Source organism: Myotis nattereri (assembly GCF_964212035.1).
Source record: "Myotis nattereri genome assembly, chromosome: 14".
Classification (NCBI taxonomy): Eukaryota; Metazoa; Chordata; class Mammalia; order Chiroptera; family Vespertilionidae; genus Myotis; species Myotis nattereri.
Genome location: NC_138089.1, coordinates 60,179,341 through 60,197,885, shown reverse-complemented (window position 1 = coordinate 60,197,885; position 18,545 = coordinate 60,179,341). Strand labels below are relative to the sequence as shown.

General features: G+C 68.3%; 2 protein-coding genes across 3 annotated transcripts; one reads left to right on the top strand and one right to left on the bottom strand.

Annotated features, from left to right (window-relative positions):
* The first annotated feature begins 4,048 nt into the window (after nt 1-4,048).
* Nucleotides 4,049-12,278, top strand: APEH (acylaminoacyl-peptide hydrolase). Of its 2 annotated transcripts, XM_081105885.1 has the most exons (22): nt 4,049-4,073; nt 4,149-4,281; nt 4,601-4,727; nt 5,038-5,131; nt 5,243-5,318; nt 5,401-5,558; nt 5,719-5,856; nt 5,940-6,031; nt 6,146-6,186; nt 6,303-6,424; nt 6,927-6,987; nt 8,097-8,194; nt 8,817-8,868; nt 9,577-9,665; nt 10,058-10,196; nt 10,612-10,695; nt 10,775-10,855; nt 11,180-11,268; nt 11,359-11,549; nt 11,637-11,739; nt 11,833-11,939; nt 12,020-12,278. In XM_081105885.1, the coding sequence occupies exons 1-22, from the start codon at nt 4,062-4,064 to the stop codon at nt 12,123-12,125; spliced, it is 2,193 nt and encodes a 730-aa protein (XP_080962011.1). In that variant the 5' UTR covers nt 4,049-4,061; the 3' UTR covers nt 12,126-12,278. The 2 variants fall into 2 exon arrangements, with proteins under 2 accessions (XP_080962011.1, XP_080962012.1); XM_081105886.1 differs by lacking the exon at nt 4,601-4,727.
* A 321-nt stretch (nt 12,279-12,599) lies between these two features.
* MST1 (macrophage stimulating 1) lies at nt 12,600-16,679 on the bottom strand. Its single transcript, XM_081106513.1, has 17 exons — nt 16,642-16,679; nt 16,456-16,568; nt 16,262-16,376; nt 16,038-16,174; nt 15,839-15,959; nt 15,571-15,689; nt 14,944-15,112; nt 14,663-14,793; nt 14,479-14,581; nt 14,252-14,388; nt 14,116-14,151; nt 13,904-14,024; nt 13,655-13,732; nt 13,369-13,515; nt 13,183-13,289; nt 12,956-13,095; nt 12,600-12,844 (listed from the first exon to the last, which is right to left on the bottom strand). The coding sequence occupies exons 2-17, from the start codon at nt 16,550-16,552 to the stop codon at nt 12,683-12,685; spliced, it is 1,920 nt and encodes a 639-aa protein (XP_080962639.1). The 5' UTR covers nt 16,553-16,568; nt 16,642-16,679; the 3' UTR covers nt 12,600-12,682.
* Nucleotides 16,680-18,545: the final 1,866 nt, after the last annotated feature.

Sequence of the window (18,545 nt, the reverse complement as noted above, 5' to 3'; positions counted from 1 at the left end):
GTTCATTGCAAACATGCAATTGAGAAACTGGATAGATATGCTCATATCAGACCCCTCCTGCCGCCCGCTCCCCCGTGGCTCTGTCTGTGGCATGTTTGACCCGTGGCCAGGCGCTGACGCCGGCGAGTCGCTGCCCCGTGGAGCATGCGCTCGCAGCCTCTTTGCACGCTTTCACCCATTTTCAATGCCCGACACTCTTGCTTGGAGTCCTTGTTGCCTCAGAACCTCCCCTTCAGGAGCGTCCGCTGCCTGTGCACGAGCAAGCAGGGGCCTGCCGGGGTACGCCGGAGCTCGCCAAGATGGCAGGCGAGAGGTCTCGGTGGACACGGTGAGGCCTGCTCGAGGTGGGGTGTGCGGGAGCATTCAGAAGGCTCCCCTCACCCAGCCTTGAGCCAGAGGCATCCGGCCACCCCTACCCTCGGGGGCAGAGCTGGGCTATGTCTGTGGCCTGACAGGCCCAGGGCAGGGCCTGGCTGTGTCCTAGGGCCCCAGGCCCTGGCTGTCTGCTCCAGGCCCCTCCCCTGTGGCTGTAGGCGCACAGGTCTGTGAGCCAGGAGGTGGCTCCAGGGGTCAAAGGGTGCTCAGGAGAGCTGGACATCAGGCCCTCGTGGCGAGGGCAGCTGAAAAGGTCATCTCGGACCGAGCAGGTGCCCCCATTGGCAGCGGCTGCAAGCCCAGTGTCTTGGGAGGCTTCATAGCAAACCTTGAGGCCTTCTGCCTCTGTCCCCAGGACCTGCACTCCTGCCACCCTCATCGCTGCGTCCCTGCCACTGAGCCAGGAGCCGGCAGGGTGGCTGCCGCCCCGGCCCGGCCCCTCCGCGCTCTGGTTTGCACCATGCATTTCTCAGGGTCCACATTTCCATGCTTCCCATAAGGTCTACACGGCCCTTCAAAGGGATCCTGGCCACTTTGGGGGGGATAGGAGGTGTCAACCTCTGTGTTGGGCCTGAGACCCTGGTCCTTCAGGATTTGGGCCTCACGCATCCCATGGCACTTGCCTCCTCTGAGACCAGGCCTGGGCTCCGGGCGGCGACCTGAGCAAGGGCTGAGGGGGGCCACCTCCATCACCTCTGACCGCCCAGGGCCAGCTGGGTACTGGGGGCCACAGCAGCTCTCCTGCCACTGAAGCCGGGGTGGGCAGGAGCAGGCAGGTGGCTGCAGGCGGCTCCATCAGACCCGGCCTCAGGCTCTGACATGCTAACTTTTCAGCAAATTTCCTTCTGGCCGAGCCCTCCGAGTTTGAAAGGTCTGACATCTGTCCCTTCCATCCCCAGCGGACGCACAGGTCACACCTGTGCCTTCACTCCTGTGAAGGAGGCTGGAGCAGGCCTCGGCACAGGCGTCCTGGCCCTGTGGATGCTAAGGGACCAGCACTCGGGGCCGTGGGCAATGGGGAGCCCCGGGCATATCTCCAACAGGAAAGGGTCCCTAGAACGCCGTCCAGGCCTCTGCATACCGGCCGCCCAGCGTCAGAAGCAAGGGATTCATTTCACAGCGACACCCCCTCCCCGCCATCTGCTCCGTCCAGGGAGAGCGAGGTCTCAGCTGTGCTGAGGGCAGCATGGCAGCCTGGCCCCGCCCGCCCTGTATCCCCTCCCCCACTTTGTAAATAGGTGTCATCATGGACTCGACAGGGTCAGAGTGACAGGCCTGGTCAACTGAAATTCCTCAGAGATGTCACCCGTCCCCCTGGGCACCCAGCCTGCCCCCTGAGAGCCGTGGAAGTGGTGACACCGTGCGTGCATGTGACCCGGTGTGAGTGGGTGTGTGTGTCCGCCTCCAGCTTCTGACCCCGTCAGCCCCCTGCAGGTGCGGTGCCCTGGCTGCGGCCGCCCAGCCTCGCCCCTGCTGGCTGCCTTCCTCCTCCCCCACTCCTTCCCTTCAGTCCCTCCCCCCCTTTCTTTCTCTCCTTCTTTATCTGAGGGGGGGAGTGCTGTACAGTCACACAAACAAGTTTACAGTTGTAAGTGCAATGACCGAGCCCTCCACATGACCTTGTGAAGTGTGTGCGTCCTCCGTGCCCGTGAGAACTCGTGCTACTTCCGTGTCCCTCCCCTGTGCTGTGACGAGGTAACTGTGGCATCAGAATAAAGGACTTGATATCCACAACCTGCAGACTGTCTCAGGGTGGTTTCTGCCGGGGGAGGCTCAGCCAGAGGAGCACATCCCCCAGCTCGCGACAGTCCTGTCTGTGGAGAAGCGTGAAGGGGCAGAGTGCGCAGGTGCCAGCCAGGCAGGGCCAAGGCCACGCGCTGTCCACGTCGCAGCCCCCACTGAGGCGCCCCGGGCAGGTCCCAAGCTTGGCCCTGGAGGTGGTGCCTCCTCCGCCTGTGCCCAGTGTCCAGGCTACACAAACCACTTTCTGGGCCCTGGTTCCAGGGAGCCGGGCGAACAGGTGCTGCCCCCTGATGCCGCCAACAGGTCCTACACCCGCCTGCCTGGCTGTGTCTGCCCCAACCCCCAAACTCAGGGGCTGCCAGACCTCAGCCCTGCCCCAGAAGGACAGGCTAACCCTACCGAAGGAGCCAGCGTTGCTAGGCAACTTTAAGACCACAGATCAACAAAAAGAGGCTCACCCTGGCCTCCGGCTTTCCGCCCCCTCCCCAGGTTAGCACCTTGATGCATGTCCTTATTTGTATTTTTCTATTCTTTTTATTTTTTAAAAATTATTTATTGATTTCAGAGAGGAAAGGAGAGGGAGAGAGAGACAGAAACATCAATGATGAGAGAGAATCATTGATCGGCTGCCTCCTGCACGCCCCCCCACTGCGATCGAGCCGGCAACCTGGGCCTGTGCCCCCGATGGGAATAGAACCCAGGTCCCTTCAGTCGGCAGCCGATGCCCTATCCACGGAGCCACGCCAGCTGCGACTCTTCCTTGTCATTTTACACAGAAGTTGGAAGGCGAGCTCCTCCCACCTGTTTCTGCATGTTCACCCAGGTACTTGGGTGGCCACCCCCGGGACCCAGCCTGCAGAGAGCTGAGCCTGGCCTTTCCAGCGGGTCCACTGCACAGCCCCGTGGACAGACACCGTGTCCCCGCTTTCCTGGTACAAACACCGCTGGAGGAACCTCGCAGTCGCCAACCTCCCACCCCCCCACCCCACTGGCGGCCGGGCCACTCTTCCCGTCCCGGTCCTGCCTGGTTTGCTCACAGTGCCAGCGGCCTCCGGCATGAGGACTGTTTTTCCTGAAGGAGCTGATGTGGCTGATGGGGAAGGCGGGCGGATTGCGGCCAAAGGCAGGGCAGGGCACGGAGCCAGGGCCCTGGGGTGTGGGAGACCAGCCAGGCTCAGGGCACAAGGAGAAGGGACATCCCTGCTGGCCCAGTTGCTGCCCAGCCCCTCACGCCCCCCTTGGCCACCAGAGCCGCTCGTCCTGGGCCACAGGCAGCTCTCCGGCTCCGGGTGAGCTGGACCCCACCAGGTCCTCTGCACCCAAGAGCTTGGACTGCGGCGGGGGAGGCAGGCGTCACTGAGTGGGGTGGGTGAGGGCTGAAGGGACCGATAGCTCGCGGGGCGGGCCTGGTGGCTGATAACGACACCCCGAGGGCTCAGCAGCCCGCCCTTTGGCCCGCACCCCAGCGCTCTGCACCCCAGCGCTGTGCGAGCCCCGCCCAGGCCAGGCCTGGCGCTGTTCGGGAAGGTTCGCCCGTGTTGTACCAGGAGGGACCTACTGGCAGCCCAGAGCGGGAGGTTCCTGGGGGCAGGCGGCTCGCACCCCGCCGATGACCAGCTCCGCCCGGCCGGCCGACCCTCCTGCGTGGCTCCCACAGGCACCCCCTCTCCTGGAGACCCCGTGCCCGACCCCCCTCCCACCAGCCCTGCGCGCCCCTGAAAGCCGCTCCTCTCCTCGGGGTCCCCGGCTCTGCGTTTGGGGCCCCGCCCCCGACCATCGAGACCACGCCCCCTCCGCGAACGGCCCCGCCCACTCGTCGGAGGTCCCGCCCCTCCTCCGGGAGGCCGGGCGGCGCGGATTTCGGGGGCTCCTCCGGGCTCCGCCCCCCCAGCCTCACTTCCGGGCGCCGCTCGCCCCGCCTCCCCGCGGCGGCGCCGGCGGTCATGGAGCGGCAGGTGAGGGCTCGGCCCCCGGTTCGCGCGGCCCCCGCAGCGCGGGCCGGGCCTGACCCTGCTGTGTCCCCCGCGCAGGTGCTGCTGAGCGAGCCCGCGGAGGCGGCGGCGCTGTACCGGGCGCTGAGCCGCCAGCCCGCGCTGAGCGCCGCCTGCCTGGGCCCCGAGGTCACCACGCAGTACGGGGGCCGCTACCGGACGGTGCACACCGGTGGGCGCGGAGGGGAGCGGGAGGGGGTGCAGGGCGGGCTGCTGGGCAGCGCCCACGCGTGCGGGGCGAGGGGGTGCACACACGGCCTCAGCGCCGCCCCGAGTGCCGAGCTGAGCGGGGGGCCGCAGACCCAGGCCTGGTGCAGGCGGGGGCCTGGAGCCGGGCGCCCCGTGGGTGGGTGGGTGCCGGAGCCGCGGGGGTGTCGCCAGGAGGCCGGCCCTGCACCTGCGCGTCCGGAGGCAGATGGGGCGCGGGCCTTCCTGGCGGCGGCAGGAGCCTGCGGGGCGGCCCCTTGAGCAGCCCCTGCCTCTCCTCGCAGAGTGGACCCAGAGGGACCTGGAGCGCATGGAGAACATCCGGTTCTGCCGCCAGTACCTGGTGTTCCACGATGGGGACGCGGTGGTGTTTGCGGGGCCTGCGGGCAACAGTGTGGAGACCCGGGGGGAGTAAGTGCGGGAGGAAGCCGGGGCGAGGCCCGGGCCTGCGGGTGCGGGCAGGGCCGGGGAGCCAGGTTTTGCCCCTGGGGGCACCCTGCGCCCTGACAGGCCCTGATAAGACTGGCGTTTGCCCCAGACGCGGGTCCCTGGAGGCTCAGGGAGGCCCGGGCGGAGGCCAGGCCAGCGGCCGCGGTGGGGCTGGAAGGGCTGCCAGGTGGGTGTGGGCCAAGGCCCCCAGCATCCTGTCTAAGAGGCTGTGGCCTGTCCGGGCCATGTGGGGTGGGAGGTGACCCTGACCTGCCCCGCGTGTCTTCCTCAGGCTGCTGAGCAGGGAGTCTCCTTCAGGCGCCATGAAGGCCGTGCTGCGCAAGGCGGGGAGCGCGGGCGCCGGGGAGGAGAAGCAGTTCCTGGAGGTGGGCGCGGGGCAGCCGGGGCCTTGGGGGACCCCGGGGGTGGGCAGTGGGGCTCCGCCTGTGTGTCAGGCTCTGCTGGGGCGCAGGCAGCCTGATGCCCGATGTCCCCAGGTCTGGGAGAAGAACCGGAAGCTCAAGAGCTTCAACCTGTCGGCGCTGGAGAAACACGGGCCAGTGTACGAGGACGGTGAGGCGCTGGCGGCGGCAGGCGGGGTGGGCAGAGGGGCGGCCGCCGCCCGGGGCTCCCCCTGACTGGCCCTCTCGCCCAGACTGCTTTGGCTGCCTGTCCTGGTCGCACTCGGAGACACACCTGTTGTATGTGGCAGAGAAGAAGCGCCCCAAGACGGAGTCCTTCTTTCAGACCAAAGCCCTGGACGTCAGTGATGACGACATGGCCGAGCCCAAGAAGCCAGACCAGGCCATCAAGGTGCTCAGGGCCGCGGCCAGTCCGGGAGGCCCTCGGGGCAGCCCTGGGCTCCGTGCGCGCCCTGCCCACCCTGCACCTTGCAGAACTGGAAGGCACTGGCTTCGGGGGCAGGGCTGGCCCTGCCAAGGCAGGCTGGACGCTGAGTGTCTTGTGTTCTCAGGGGGACCAGTTTGTGTTCTATGAAGACTGGGGAGAAAGCATGGCTTCCAAAAGCACCCCAGTGCTCTGCGTGCTGGACGTCGAGAGCGGCAACATCTCTGTGCTCGAGGGCGTCCCTGAGAGCGTGTCCCCCGGACAGGTGAGCCCGACGCCACCCTCCGCGTCTGGGGCGGGGCCTACCTGAGCGGCCCCTGCTCACCCTGCCCCGGGCCTTGCCCACAGGCCTTCTGGGCCCCGGGAGACACGGGCGTGGTGTTCGTGGGATGGCAGCACGAGCCCTTCCGGCTGGGCGTCCGCTTCTGCACCAACCGCAGGTGAGGCTGGGGGGGGGGGGGGGGGGCGGGGCGGGGGGACAGGGAGGGGCTGGGGCGCAGGGAGGGGCTGGGGCGCAGGCCGGCCCTGAAGCCGAGCGTCTCTGCTGGTTTCAGGTCAGCCCTGTACTACGTGGACCTCACAGGGGGGAAGTGTGGTAAGTGCGGGGCCCCCTGAGCTGTACTGACCCGCCCGGCCCGGCCCGGCCCGGCCCGGCCCGACCCGACCCGGCCCAGCCCGGCCGCGTGACGTTCCCGCTTCCGTCTGGCCCAGAGCTCTTGTCGGATGGCTCCCTGCCTGTCTCCTCTCCCCGGCTGAGTCCAGACCTGTGCCGCATTGTCTACCTGCAGTACCCGTCGCTGGTCCCCCACCATCAGTGTAGCCAACTGTGCCTGGTGAGCTGGAGGTGGGCGGGGCCGTGTGCAAGAGGATGGGATGGGGGAGGCGCTGAAGTCCAGCCTCGCCTTCCCACGGCCCCTCGTGGGCCTCCTGTCCCGGGTGGAGGGGTGGCTGAGTCCTGCCCGTCCTCTGAGACAGGGCCCCAGACTGGGGCTGTCAGTGCCGCTGGACGGAGGGCACCGGAGGGCTGTGCGCGGTGGAGACTCGCGCCTGGAGAGCGAGGAGAGCGAGCTCGGTGCAGGAGCCCGCCCTTTGCCAGTGGCACGTGGCAGGCTCTGCGAGGGGCTGCGTTATGAGGCTCTTGCCCAAGAAGAGCTCTGGGCCCCAGGGAGATTGGGAGTCAGGCCCCTCCAGACCGTGGCCCAGCGCACCAGGAAGGAGGCACATAGCTCCTCCCGGGCCCCCTCCCTTCCCAGGGTCACCCCAGAGAGGCCTGGCGCTGAGCTCCGTGCCCTGAGGCACCGCCAGTCCCCGGCCTAACCCTGTGTCCCCTTGCAGTACGACTGGTATACCAGGGTCACCTCGGTGGTGGTGGACGTGGTGCCGCGCCAGCTGGGAGGTAAGGGGCGTGTGGCCGGGGGTTGGCGGAGCCTGCGGCATTTTCCTGCGTCCGCCACCCCTGCGGGGCCAGCCCACGTGCAGCCTCCAGGGGAGCGGGGCCAGCGCCACGGGAAGGGTCCGGTGGTCACGCTGCCGGGGCGGAGGGGAGGGATGGTGTGCCCGGCCGCAGCTCCCAGTGAGATTCTCCAGGTTTCCCAGCGGCTGCCTGGAGCCGCTGCTCCTTCCGGGCTCCCAGAACCCGCACTGGGGCCGCCTTGTCCCACCCCCCCGCCCCCCCCCCCCCCCGCCCGCCCCGCCCCAGCCCTCCATCAGCAGGCGCCTGGGGGGTTGCTCTGGGCCGACAGGCTCCGTCACCGTCCCGGTGCTCAGTCTCCTTGGGACCCTGGGCCACCCCAGGGCGTGAGCGGTGAGCAGTGAGCGTCTTCTCAGGCCGCCGGTCAGTCCAGGCGCCCAGTGGGCAAGGGCGCCTTTCCTCCCCTCTGGCTGCAGGGACGCAGCTGGGTGCCTGCACCTTATCCAGTGCCCTGACCTCCCTGGGCTTCCCTGTCTCCATCCGTGGAGGGCGGTCACCCTGCCTTCCTCGCGGCATTGGTAACGTGAGGGTTAAATGAGTGATGATGATAAAGAGCAGGATTGCCCGGCGGCGGGGCTCGGGTTGAGCATCCACCCATGAGCCAGGAGGCCGCGGTTTGAGTCCCGGTCGGGGCACAGGCCCGGGTTGTGGGCTCCATCCCCAGTGGGGGGCGTGCAGGAGCCGATCCATGCTTCTCTCCCATCCTGATGTCTGTCTCCCTCTCCCTTCCTCTCTGAAGTCAGCAACATTTTAAAAAGAGTAGGGTTCCTCCGCCCCCTCTGCCAGGCCCTGCTCACCTGGCGCCGTAGGAGCAGGTTGCCGGGAAGCCGGCATTTCCTCGGAGCGCCCACGGTTCCCAGAGGCCCCTGAGCTCTGCCTTGGGCCTTCGGAGACCCTGTCTTCCGCGCCCGCCCCCCCCCCCAACGCTCCTTCCCCTCCTCCATCGGGGGTGCTCCCCAGCAGCCAGCCAGACCCCACCTCCCCTGCACGCACACCCCGCACTCCTGGACGCAGCCCTGCTCCTGTCTCCGCAGAGAGCTTCTCTGGCATCTACTGCAGCCACCTGCCGCTGGGGTGCTGGTCAGCAGACAGCCAGCGAGTGGTTTTCGACTCTGCTCAGCGCAGCCAACAGGTGAGGGGCCCTGACTGTGCTGAGAAGCGGCCATGACCCACCCCCGGGCCCCTGGGCCTAGGGCCCCGCGTCTGCTCACCGCTGGCTGCAGTACCGGCTACCAGGCCTCGCCCGCCCCTAAGGCCCTGCTGACCTGTCCTGGCTCCACTTGTCCTTGGGGCTCTGGCTGCCCTGGTGGTCCCCGGTGCCGTCCTTGGTCGTGGTGCCCTATAGCAGCCACGACAGCTTCCCTGGCCTTCATCCTCCACGACACAGCTGCACCCCTCCCCCAGGCACCGCCGGCCCGGGACAAGGGGGCTGGCACTGGGGGGCCCTAAACCCTTATGGGGAGTGATGGGGGCCAGAGGCCTTCTCCCAGGGGGTGTGCCAGCCCGTTGGGTGTGATAGCATGTGGTCCGCATTCTGGCTCAGAGGCAGCCCTCACAGCCGAGGGTCACTTGCACGTTTGACGGGCTAGGATTTGAACCCAGTGCCTCAGGCCGCTCCCTCCTGTCCTGAGTAGCCGTCACAGTTGCTCACAGCCCTGGCCTGGCTCAGACTCCCTGAGGGGAGAAGGTGGGGGGCGGGGTGGGACCCACAGGGCCCTGGGACATGAGGCCACACGTGGCTCCTTTCTGCTCAGGACCTATTTGCTGTGGACACCCAGGTGGGCACTGTGACCTCCCTGACGGCTGGTGAGTGGGGGGCCGAGCGGGCCAGCCAGGCCAGGGGTGGGACTGGGGCTTGCGCTCGGGCAGCGGTGGCCCTTGGCCCCTGTGCCACCGAGTGTCCTGCAGCCTTTACTGCCAGTGTCACGAGGACCCTGACCAGCCAAATGCCTGCCTCCCCTGCTCCCCTCGGCTCCTGCCCGCCTCAGAGCGGCCCCACCCTGCTGTTCAGCCTCCGCAGCCCTTAGGCACGGGCCGCCTGCCACCAGCCCCAGGGGAAGCCCTGCTGGCGCCCTCCTCTTCCTCTTACAACCACTGGTGACGTGCCCTCCAGCCCTTCTGCCCCAACCTGACTCACTCCTCCAAGCTTCCGGGGTCTCGTCCCCGCTGCACCTCACCATAAGGCCCTGCTCAGGACCCTCCTCGGACCCCTGGCCAGGATCTCACCCCCGGCCCCGGCCTGGCTGCGCTCGAGTGGGGATGGGCGTGGCGTGGGGTCCAGGTGTCCCAGGTCGAGCCGCCCCGGGCACAGCCCGTGTCTGATAACCAGCAGCAGACTGAGCAGGAGGCTCGCCCAGGACCGTGCGCTTGGGGGTCTGGGACGGTCCCGGGTGGGCACCCGCGCTTCCCAGGGCAGGAAGGCACCTGCTGTCGCGCCTCCACCAGGGACTGGCTCTGCAGGGAGGGGGTGGGAAGGTGGCCCTGTGGGTGCTGAGTGGCATCTGCCTTCTGCAGGGGGGTTAGGAGGGAGCTGGAAGCTGCTCACGATGGACCGGGACCTCATGGTGGCACAGTTCTCCACGCCCAGCCTGCCCCCGAGCCTGGTGAGTGCTGGTGGCCCCAGGCCAGGCCGGGAAGAGGGTCTGTGCAGGCAGAGCTCCGGGTCAGAGCACCGGCCGGAGTCTGTGCTGGTCGGCAGGTGGGAGGCCAGGTGGTCCGCACACTGCCCCCTGGGTCTGCCCTGCACAGAACGGGCTCCTGGGTCGCGCCCCGGCCTCTGGCTGAACAGAGCGCAGGGAGACAGCACCTCGAAGGGAGCCAAGGGGTGTGCGTGCCTTTGGATGGACCACCCACGGTGGGCGTCCGTGCCACACCCGCTGGAGGGGGAGACGGCTCAGCGTTGAGAGAGCTGCCCCCCCCCCCCCCCCGCCCGGGCAGAGGTGATGGGCAGGAGGCAGCCAGGCGCCGTGACAGACACACCGTTTCCCCTTGGCAGAAAGTTGGGTTCCTGCCTCCCCCGGGGAAGGAACGGTCAGTGGTGTGGGTGTCCCTGGAGGAGGCCGAGCCCATTCCCGACATCTCCTGGGGCGTCCGGGTGCTGCAGCCACCCCCGGAGCAGGAGAACGTGCAGTATGGTGAGCCCGGGGCGCGGCCCCTCCCCAGCTGCCGGCACAGCGTCTGCCCCCCTTTCCTGCCTCCGGCTTCGGGGGGTCTTGGGATTCTCTCCGAGAGGCTTTCCCTTCCCCTCTGGACAGCCGCGGGGAGGACGGGGTCCAGGCATCTGGGCACCTGCTCTGGGCGTCAGCGTGGAATCCCCAGGCCAGGTCGCCTGTGCTGGGGAACCAAGGCACAAAGACAGGCCCCTACGCGGCCGGCCTGTGACCATACCTGCCCCGAACGCGGCCCTGGCGGAGGGGCTCCTGAGTCCGTGTCGCCGTGTGGGGGCCGTGGCCAGGCCTGTTCTGGAGGTCGGCCCCAGAGCTGCAGCTGCAGCAAGGCCTTGCCTGGGGCAGCCCCGCCGGCCCTGCTGACGGCCGCCTCTCCCCGCAGCTGGCCTTGACTTTGAAGCAATCCTCCTGCAGCCCAGCAACCCTCCCGACAAGACCCAGGTGCCCATGGTGGTCATGCCCCACGGTAGGCACCTGGCCTAAGAGCCCCTGCCCGCCCGCCACCCCTCCTGGCTGGCCCTTCACCCCCTGCTCCCCGCCTGCAGGGGGGCCCCATTCGTCCTTCGTCACCGCCTGGATGCTGTTCCCAGCCATGCTGTGCAAGATGGGCTTTGCCGTGCTGCTGGGTGAGTGCCAGGGCCCGCAGCTCCCGCGGGGGGGTGGGGGGGGGCCTGGTTGTGCAAGCACCGCCCTCGTCTGCAGGCGTCTCTGTGGCTCGACCTGGTAGCCACCCCCAGGAGCTGCCGGCCGGCCTGGCTCCAGGGCGAGGGGGTCGGAGACTCACTTGGGACGCCCAGGGAAGGAGTGCTCACGGGCAGCCGCCTCGCATCTCAGCCCCTCCCCCCAGCAGTGTGCAGCTGGCCCCAAGGCTACATCACAGACGGGGGTACAGTGTCCAGGGGGCGGGACTGTCCCTTGACCACCCTGTCTGGTCCCTTCCTGGCCTCCAGTGAACTATCGTGGCTCCACGGGCTTTGGCCAGGACAGCATCCTCTCCCTCCCCGGCAACGTGGGCCACCAGGACGTGAAGGACGTCCAGGTAGCAGGGCTGGCGGGGGCGAGGAGGCTGGGGGTGCCCTCGCGCAGCGGGGCCGGCAGCGGGTTGAGGTGCGCTCCGCCCGCCCTGTAGTTTGCAGTCGAGCAGGTGCTCCGCGAGGAACACTTCGACAAAGACCGGGTGGCCCTGATGGGCGGGTCCCACGGCGGCTTCCTCTCCTGCCACCTGATCGGTCAGTACCCGGACACGTACAGCGCCTGCGTGGCCCGCAACCCGGTGATCAACATCGCCTCCATGCTGGGCTCCACGGACATCCCCGACTGGTGGGTGTGCCCTCTCCCGGCCTCGGCCCCGTCCAGCCCATACCCCTGGAGCCCCGCCCGTGAGCTGCAGGGCTTGGTCTCCCGCAGGTGCGTGGTGGAGGCGGGCTTCTCCTACAGCAGCGACCACCTGCCCGACCTCAGCATGTGGGCGGAGATGCTCGACAAGTCGCCGCTCAAGTACTCCCCTCAGGTACACAGTCCCCCGCCCCCCCCCCCCCCCCGGCCCCGCGTGCTGCCACCCATGCAGAGCCCGGGCCCTGCTCACCCTCATCCTCACCCCCAGGTGAAGACGCCGCTGTTACTGATGCTGGGCCAGAAGGACCGGCGGGTGCCCTTCAAGCAGGGCATAGAGTATTACCGTGCCCTCAAGACCCGAAACGTGCCTGTGCGGTGAGTGCCGGGCGGCCCGGAAGCTGGCGGGCAGGGGAGGATGCCCCCCAACTTCAAACATTCCTGCCCTCGCCCCACAGGCTCCTGCTGTACCCCCAGAGCACCCACGCCCTGTCTGAGGTGGAGGTGGAGTCGGACAGCCTCATGAACGCCGTGCTCTGGCTGCGCATGCACCTGGGCAGCTGAAGGCCCGCCTCAGCGCCAGCCGGTTGGCAGGGGCGGCCCTCGGTTCTGGGAGAGCCCGGGGTCTGGCAGAGCAGCGGGAGGATCCTGGGCTCTGGACTCTGGTTGGGCGAGCGAGAGGCGGGCTGTCTGGTTATAATAAATGAAGACAGTCTGGTTCCTGCTCGTCCTCTGTGCCCAGCCCCGCCGAGGGGTTCGGGGACCTCAGCCACGGGGACCTCATCTACCTCCGTGTGAGAGGGGAGGGCACTGTGACGGATTCACCCGCTGCTGTCCTGGCCAGCGGGGCTCCCCCAGGCCAGCTCCCTCTGCTGCAGCCCCTTCGGTTGGCAACTGCCTACACCACCCTTACGTGGGGCCTGGGAGGTCCTGCCCTTCCACAGCACCCACAGGCTGAGGGGTGCAGGGCCGAGCCCCCAGGCCTGGGCGAGGAGTTGCCGGTTCATTCCCTGGAAGCAGAGACTAAAGCGCAGCCCAGCGTGAGGAAAGGTGGCTTTATGTCCCACAGGAAGCTCCGTCCCCCCCCCCCCCCCCCCAGTTCAGGGGGGACCGAGGCCGGGCTAGCCCAGCCGCATGACCTTGTAGATCCAGTCCACAAACACAGACACGCGCATGAAGACGGCCGGCCAGCGGGGCCGTGCGCACACGCGGTTGGGGATTATAATTCCCTCCAGGACCCAGCAGTCATGGGTGAAGCAGGCAAGCGGGCCCCCGTAGTCGCCCTGGTGGGGGAGACCGGGTGAGGGCCTGCGCGAGGCAGGGACCAGTCCCCTGGAGTGAACCAGCGCAGGTTCAGGTTTCCATCCCCTCCCTGTGGCCGGGCCGCCACCCACCTCACAGGCACCCACGGGGGCCAGCAGCCCCTTGGTACACATCTCCTTCTCCTGCACGCGCCCGCGGTACTTGACGTTGCACTCCTGGTTGGAGATGACGTTCAGCTGAGCCACGTTGAGGACCGAGTTGTTCCCTGTTCCTACAGCGGAGGGAATGGGAGGGAGGCCTTGGGGTAGGACCACGCCCGTGGTCTGCGCCCTGCACCCCGCACCCCGCACCGGCTTACCTCTGGTCTCGCCCCAGCCTGCAATCTCACACTTGGTCCCCGGAGGCACCACGTACTGCTCGGGGGGCAAGCAGATCAGGGCCACGCGCTGGTTCAGGGTGACGGGTCTTCGGCAGAAACGAGGGTGCTCAGGGCCCGAGGCCGAGAGGCCCGGCCCCACCTCACTGCCCCAGACTCGGCACACACCTCTCCAGCTTGAGCAGAAGCAGCTGGGAGTCGGAGGGCCCGCACACCATTTTGGCTACTGGGACCCGCTGCAGGCCTGGCTCCTGGGGCTGCGGGTTCTGGAACATGGTGCCCAGCCACACCTCATAGCCCACGAGAGGCTCATGGCTGGTGGACAAGCTGCTCAGTCAGGACTCATGGTCCGCTGCCCGAGGCCCCCCTGTTGGCTGGCCTGGGGAAGGTGGCTAGGGGGAAGATGACGCCGGGTGATGGGACTGGGCGGGACCCCAAACCCAGGGGGGCTCACCAGGAGGGGAAGCACTGCTGGGAAGTCAGCACCCACTGCTCCTTCACCAGGGAGCCCCCACAGAAGTGCTGGCCGTGCCTGGAGGATGAGAGTCAGTACAGGGAACAGTGAGGCCGGACACAGGAGTGGACCTGCCACCTCTCAGCTAGAACCTCTGGAGCCAGGACAGGTTCCCACCCTTCAGGGGCACAGACAGACAGCCTCGGCCCCTGGGGGGGTGGGGGGGGTGGGCAGGCTGTTGGGCCTCACCGGTTGCGCAGGCTGACTGTCCAGGGTGAGTTCCCAGGCTGGCCCCCCACCACACGCAGCCTGGAGGGACGCTCGTCCTGGCGGGGCACCCTCTTGCCACACTTCTCAAACAGCACCTGGTCTGGGGGCAGGATGGGCCCCATGTGACTCCTGCTGCGGGCGGGTGGGAGGCACAGGCCGGGCACCCCCACTCACGCCTGGTTCGTCTGTACCTGGGGGCTCTAGGATGGACGGTGGTTGGTCCTCATCTGAAAGAGCCGATGTTCACCCCGTTTAGAAAGCCAGCCTTAGGCGGTGGGGGTTGGGAGGTGGGGGTGGGGCAGCGGCGGGGCGGTCACCCCAGCTCACCGCAGCGCCGCAGCGCACAGTAGTCGAAGGGAATCCTCGCGTCGGTGGTGTAGCACCAGGGCCCGTGGCTGTCCCCGTCGGGGTTCCGGCAGAAGTTCTCCTCCAGGTGCGCGTGGGGGGCGGAGGTAGGCGTGAACCTGGGCGGGAAGGGGAGTCAGTTCATAGCAGGACCCAACGCCCCGGCTGGCTCCCGTCTGAGTTCGGGCCGGATGTGCCGACCAACTCACTGCGACTTGTGCGGCGCGTCCGCGGACCAGAGCTGGCACGGGACGCCCTTCCGCGTCTTGCTGACCGGGCCGCGGTACTGCTCCCCGGTGCCGTAGTAACAGTCTGCAGCGGACAGGCGAAGGCCGTCAGCCGGTTCTCGCCGAGCCCTGCGGCCAGCGCCTCCAGCCCCCGCGGCGGCCTTACCCTCGGGGCGCACGTCGTCGGTGCAGCGCCGGATCTGGTAGCAGAAGGCCATGCGCATGCCAGGCCGCGTGGTGAAGCACCAGGGCGCCTCCGAGCCGTCGGGGTTTCGGCAGAAGTTCTCCCTGAGGTCCCTGGGCAGTGGCTCCGCTCAGCGCGGTGGGTCCCAGCGCCTCTTCGGCTGGAGCCACGCCCCCGAACCCAGGCCACGCCCCCGAACCGCCCCAGGCCACGCCCGGATCTCCCGCCGGAGCCGCCCCCGCGACGGTCGCCCGCCCGCTCACTTGCACGCGTATTTCTCGGGCGCGAAGCGGTGCTGATGCGGGCTCTGCGCGTCCCAGCGCTGGCAGGGCACGCCCGCGGCGGTGGTGTTGGCCGTGCCCCGGTAGCCCTCGCCCTTCCCGCGGAAGCAATTGAGCGTCGTAGCTTCTGGACGCGGCTGCGCCTTGGGCCCTTGGATGAATCGAAGCCGGTCGGAACTCGAGCCAGAACCGAGACCCAGGCTAAGGCTGAGGCCCAAGCCCACTTCCAAGGGTCCCCTGCCAGATCACGCCCAGCCCCTTCCCCAGCCTGGCCACGCCCCCACTTCCCCAGTGCCCAGCCCCTTCCCCAGAGAGGCCACGCCCCCACTTCCCCAGTGCCCAGCCCCACCCCTTCCCCAGCGAGGCCACGCCCCTACTTTCCCAAGGGCCCAGCTCCTCCCCTTCCCAGCGAGGCCACGCCCCTACTTTCCCAAGGGCCCAGCTCCTCCCCTTCCCAGCGAGGCCACGCCCCTACTTTCCCCAGTGCCCAGCCCCACCCCTTCCCCAGCGAGGCCACGCCCCTACCTTCCCAAGGGCCCAGCTCCTCCCCTTCCCAGCGAGGCCACGCCCCCACTTCCCCAGGCGCCTCCCGGCGGGGCCGGGTCCTACCGCAGCTGGGGATGTCGCAGAACTCTCGCTCCACCTGCGGGTCGGTGGTGTAGCACCAGGGCCGCTCCGAGCCGTCGGGATTCCGGCAGTAGTTGTCGTCCAGGTCTTTGTCCGGGAACCTGGGAGCCACGGCCGGACGTGAACAGGATCCTGGGACTCGGGCCAGGCCTGGCCCCGCCCTACTGCCTGACATCGGCCCGGCCCCTGGAGTCCAGAGCCCCCCACTAGCCTGGCCCCCGAGGCATCGAGCCCGCCCGCCCGCGCGTACTTGCTCGGCTCAAAGCGGTGCGGGTGCGGGCGCTGTAGGTCCCAGCGCTGACACTCGCGGCCCGACTCGGTGCGGTCCACTGCGCCGCGGTAATTCTCACCGTTGCACGAAACGCAAGCGGCTGGAGACACAGGGCAGTGGGTTTATGAACGGGTGTGGGGCTGGTCCTCCCGCCCAGGCTCGACCCGGAGACGCCTACCCTCCCGGCAGGACTTGATGCCGCAGCTCTGAAAGCGCACAGCGGGGTCTGTCGTGTAGCACCAGGGGCCTCTGGGGTCGCCGTCGGGATTGCGGCAGAAATTCTCCTCCAAGCCATTCTTGGGTGTGGGCATGTACCTGGGCGCGGAGAGCTGCAATACAGTGCGTGCGGGGGGCGGGGGCCGGTGCCCACCCGCAGGGACAGGGCGGAGGGGTCTGGCTCACTTGTGGTCATTGGGGTGCCTGTGGCTCCAGCGCTGGCAGGTTAGGCCACTCCTGGTGGTGGCCTTGGTGCCCCGGTACTTGACCCCATTGTCCATGATACAGTCCCGCACATAGTCTGGGAGTGACAGCCCCCCGTCAACAAGGCCTGAGGCCCGGCACCCCTGTCCCAGCCACCCTTCTCCTCAGCCCCGCACCTTTCTTCTGGTAAAGGTCGCAGCGCCCGGAACGCCGCAGCCGCGTGTTGGGCGAGTCCTGGGTCCACGGCAGCAGCTGGCAGCCGTGGCTGCTCATGTTGTAGTGGAAGGCCCTGGAAGGAGGCACAGGGTCACGGGGGCCCCGTGCTGCTGCCTCAGTCCTCGCTAGGCCCCGTCGCCACCCACCTGCAGTCCAGCAGGCGCTCACAGCGCCCTGCACACTCCTCGGCACCCGCCACGTCCTCTTGCCACGGCCCGGGCCCCGCCGCGTGCAGCAGGTACTGCAGCTCTGTGCCCCGGAGCGCCTGGAAGTCGTTTAAAGGCGAGCGCTGCCCTGCAGGGTGGGGTGCATGTCAGTCATGCATATCAACACACTTAGGCTGCGTTCATTCAGGGAATCAGGGCTACAAACTTCACCCTGGCCAACACGCTCAGTGGTTAGAGCGTCCGCCTGTGCAGGAAGGGGTTGCGGGTTCAATTCCCGGTCAAGGGCATGTACATGAGTTTTGGGTTCGGTCCCCACCCCCTGGTCAGGGCTCCTGCAGGAAGCAACCAGTTGATGTGTCTCTCTCACACCGATGCTTCTCTCTCTCCCGCTCCTCCCCTCCCTTCCACACTCTCTGAAAAGCAATGGAAAAAATATCCTCTGATGGGGGTTAACAGCAACAACAAAAGCTCCAGGTTCCAGGCTCCAGGCCGGACTCTGTGGACACATTCAAGGGTCGGACTCCTGTTCAGGGCGGGAGAAGCAGGCCCCAGACAAGGGAGTTATCACTGTTGTGTGGGCAAGGCACCAGGCCCAGACCTGAGCCATGCATTCCAGGAGAGCCGTGGGGAGGGTGTCGGCCGGACGGAACTTGTTTCACCTCATCGCTCAGCTGAGGGTGCCAGGCCCAGAGCCGTCACACTGGCCAGGCAGGGGCGCAACCACACTAGCTGGGCATTCGGACTCCAAGGCTGGTCTCGCACCAGCGGGAGGGCATGTGCTAGGGTAGGTCAGGCTGGGGAGGGATGGCTGCCCGCATGCGTGCATCTGCGCCGTCCCAGCACCGCCTCAATGCCCAGCAGACGTCTGCCGGCTAGACTAGGCGGTCTGTACCCGTATTCCCGGGGCCGCCCCGCTCTTGCCAGAAGCCACGGTCGCTCGGTGCTCTGTGCCCACGGAAAGTGAGCTTCTAGCTGGAATAGCAGGACGGGCCTGAGTCTGACCTCGTCCCGAAAGCAGATGGGGATGGGGTGGGGGTGGCACACTCACCAGGAGCCCATGGGCACTGCAGCAGAAGGAGCAGGAGTGGCAGCCACCCCATCCTCCCAGCTGGAGGCTGCACTGTGACCCAGCACAGCCCCGTCCGGGAAATTGTGAAACCTGTCCCTCCAGGATTGGGTGGCTCTGGCTCCACACCCCTAGTCCAGGCCTGCTGGGGCCTGACCTGAGACCCAGTCACCGGGAGAGGGGTGGGGCCAGGCCCCCTGGGCGAGGGGCAAGGGCCCTCACTCTGCACAGCTGGCCCCTAGGAGGCTATGCAGTGGGCAGGTGTTGGGGACTCGAGGTGCCCGGGGTGGGGGCGCCCAGGCTGCTCTGAAGGGAAGCGGGCGCCAGAGGCCTGGGCTGCAGCCCCCAGGCAGTGGTCTGGCACCTTCCTGAGCCCGTGTCCTCTGGAAAGTGGGGAATGTTCCCTGCCCAGCCCCAAAGCCACCGCCCCTTGGGCTGGCTTATCGGCCGCAGCTGGAGCAGATGGGCCCACACCCTGGCCCATCCCAGGCAAAGGGAGCGAGGCCACCATCCGCAGAAGGGAGGTGGGGTAACAGGTAGCGGAGAGCTGGCGGGAGCCCGGGGAGCGGGGGCGGGGGGGGGGCGCCGTAGGGGCATCGGGGCAGGACCCTCGTGCGGGGAGGCGCTGGGAGGGCGGCCTGGGCGGCGGGCACCGTGTCGGCTGCGAGCTCCTCCCGCGGGGCAGGGGCGGGCGGCGGGCGGCGGGCGGCGGGGTGTCTGCGGGGCAGAGGCGGGAGCGCGGCCCGGGCGGCGGAGCGCCCCCTGGCGGCGGCCGGCGCGGCGGTGCGCGTGCGCGGCGCGGGGTTTGACCCCGGGC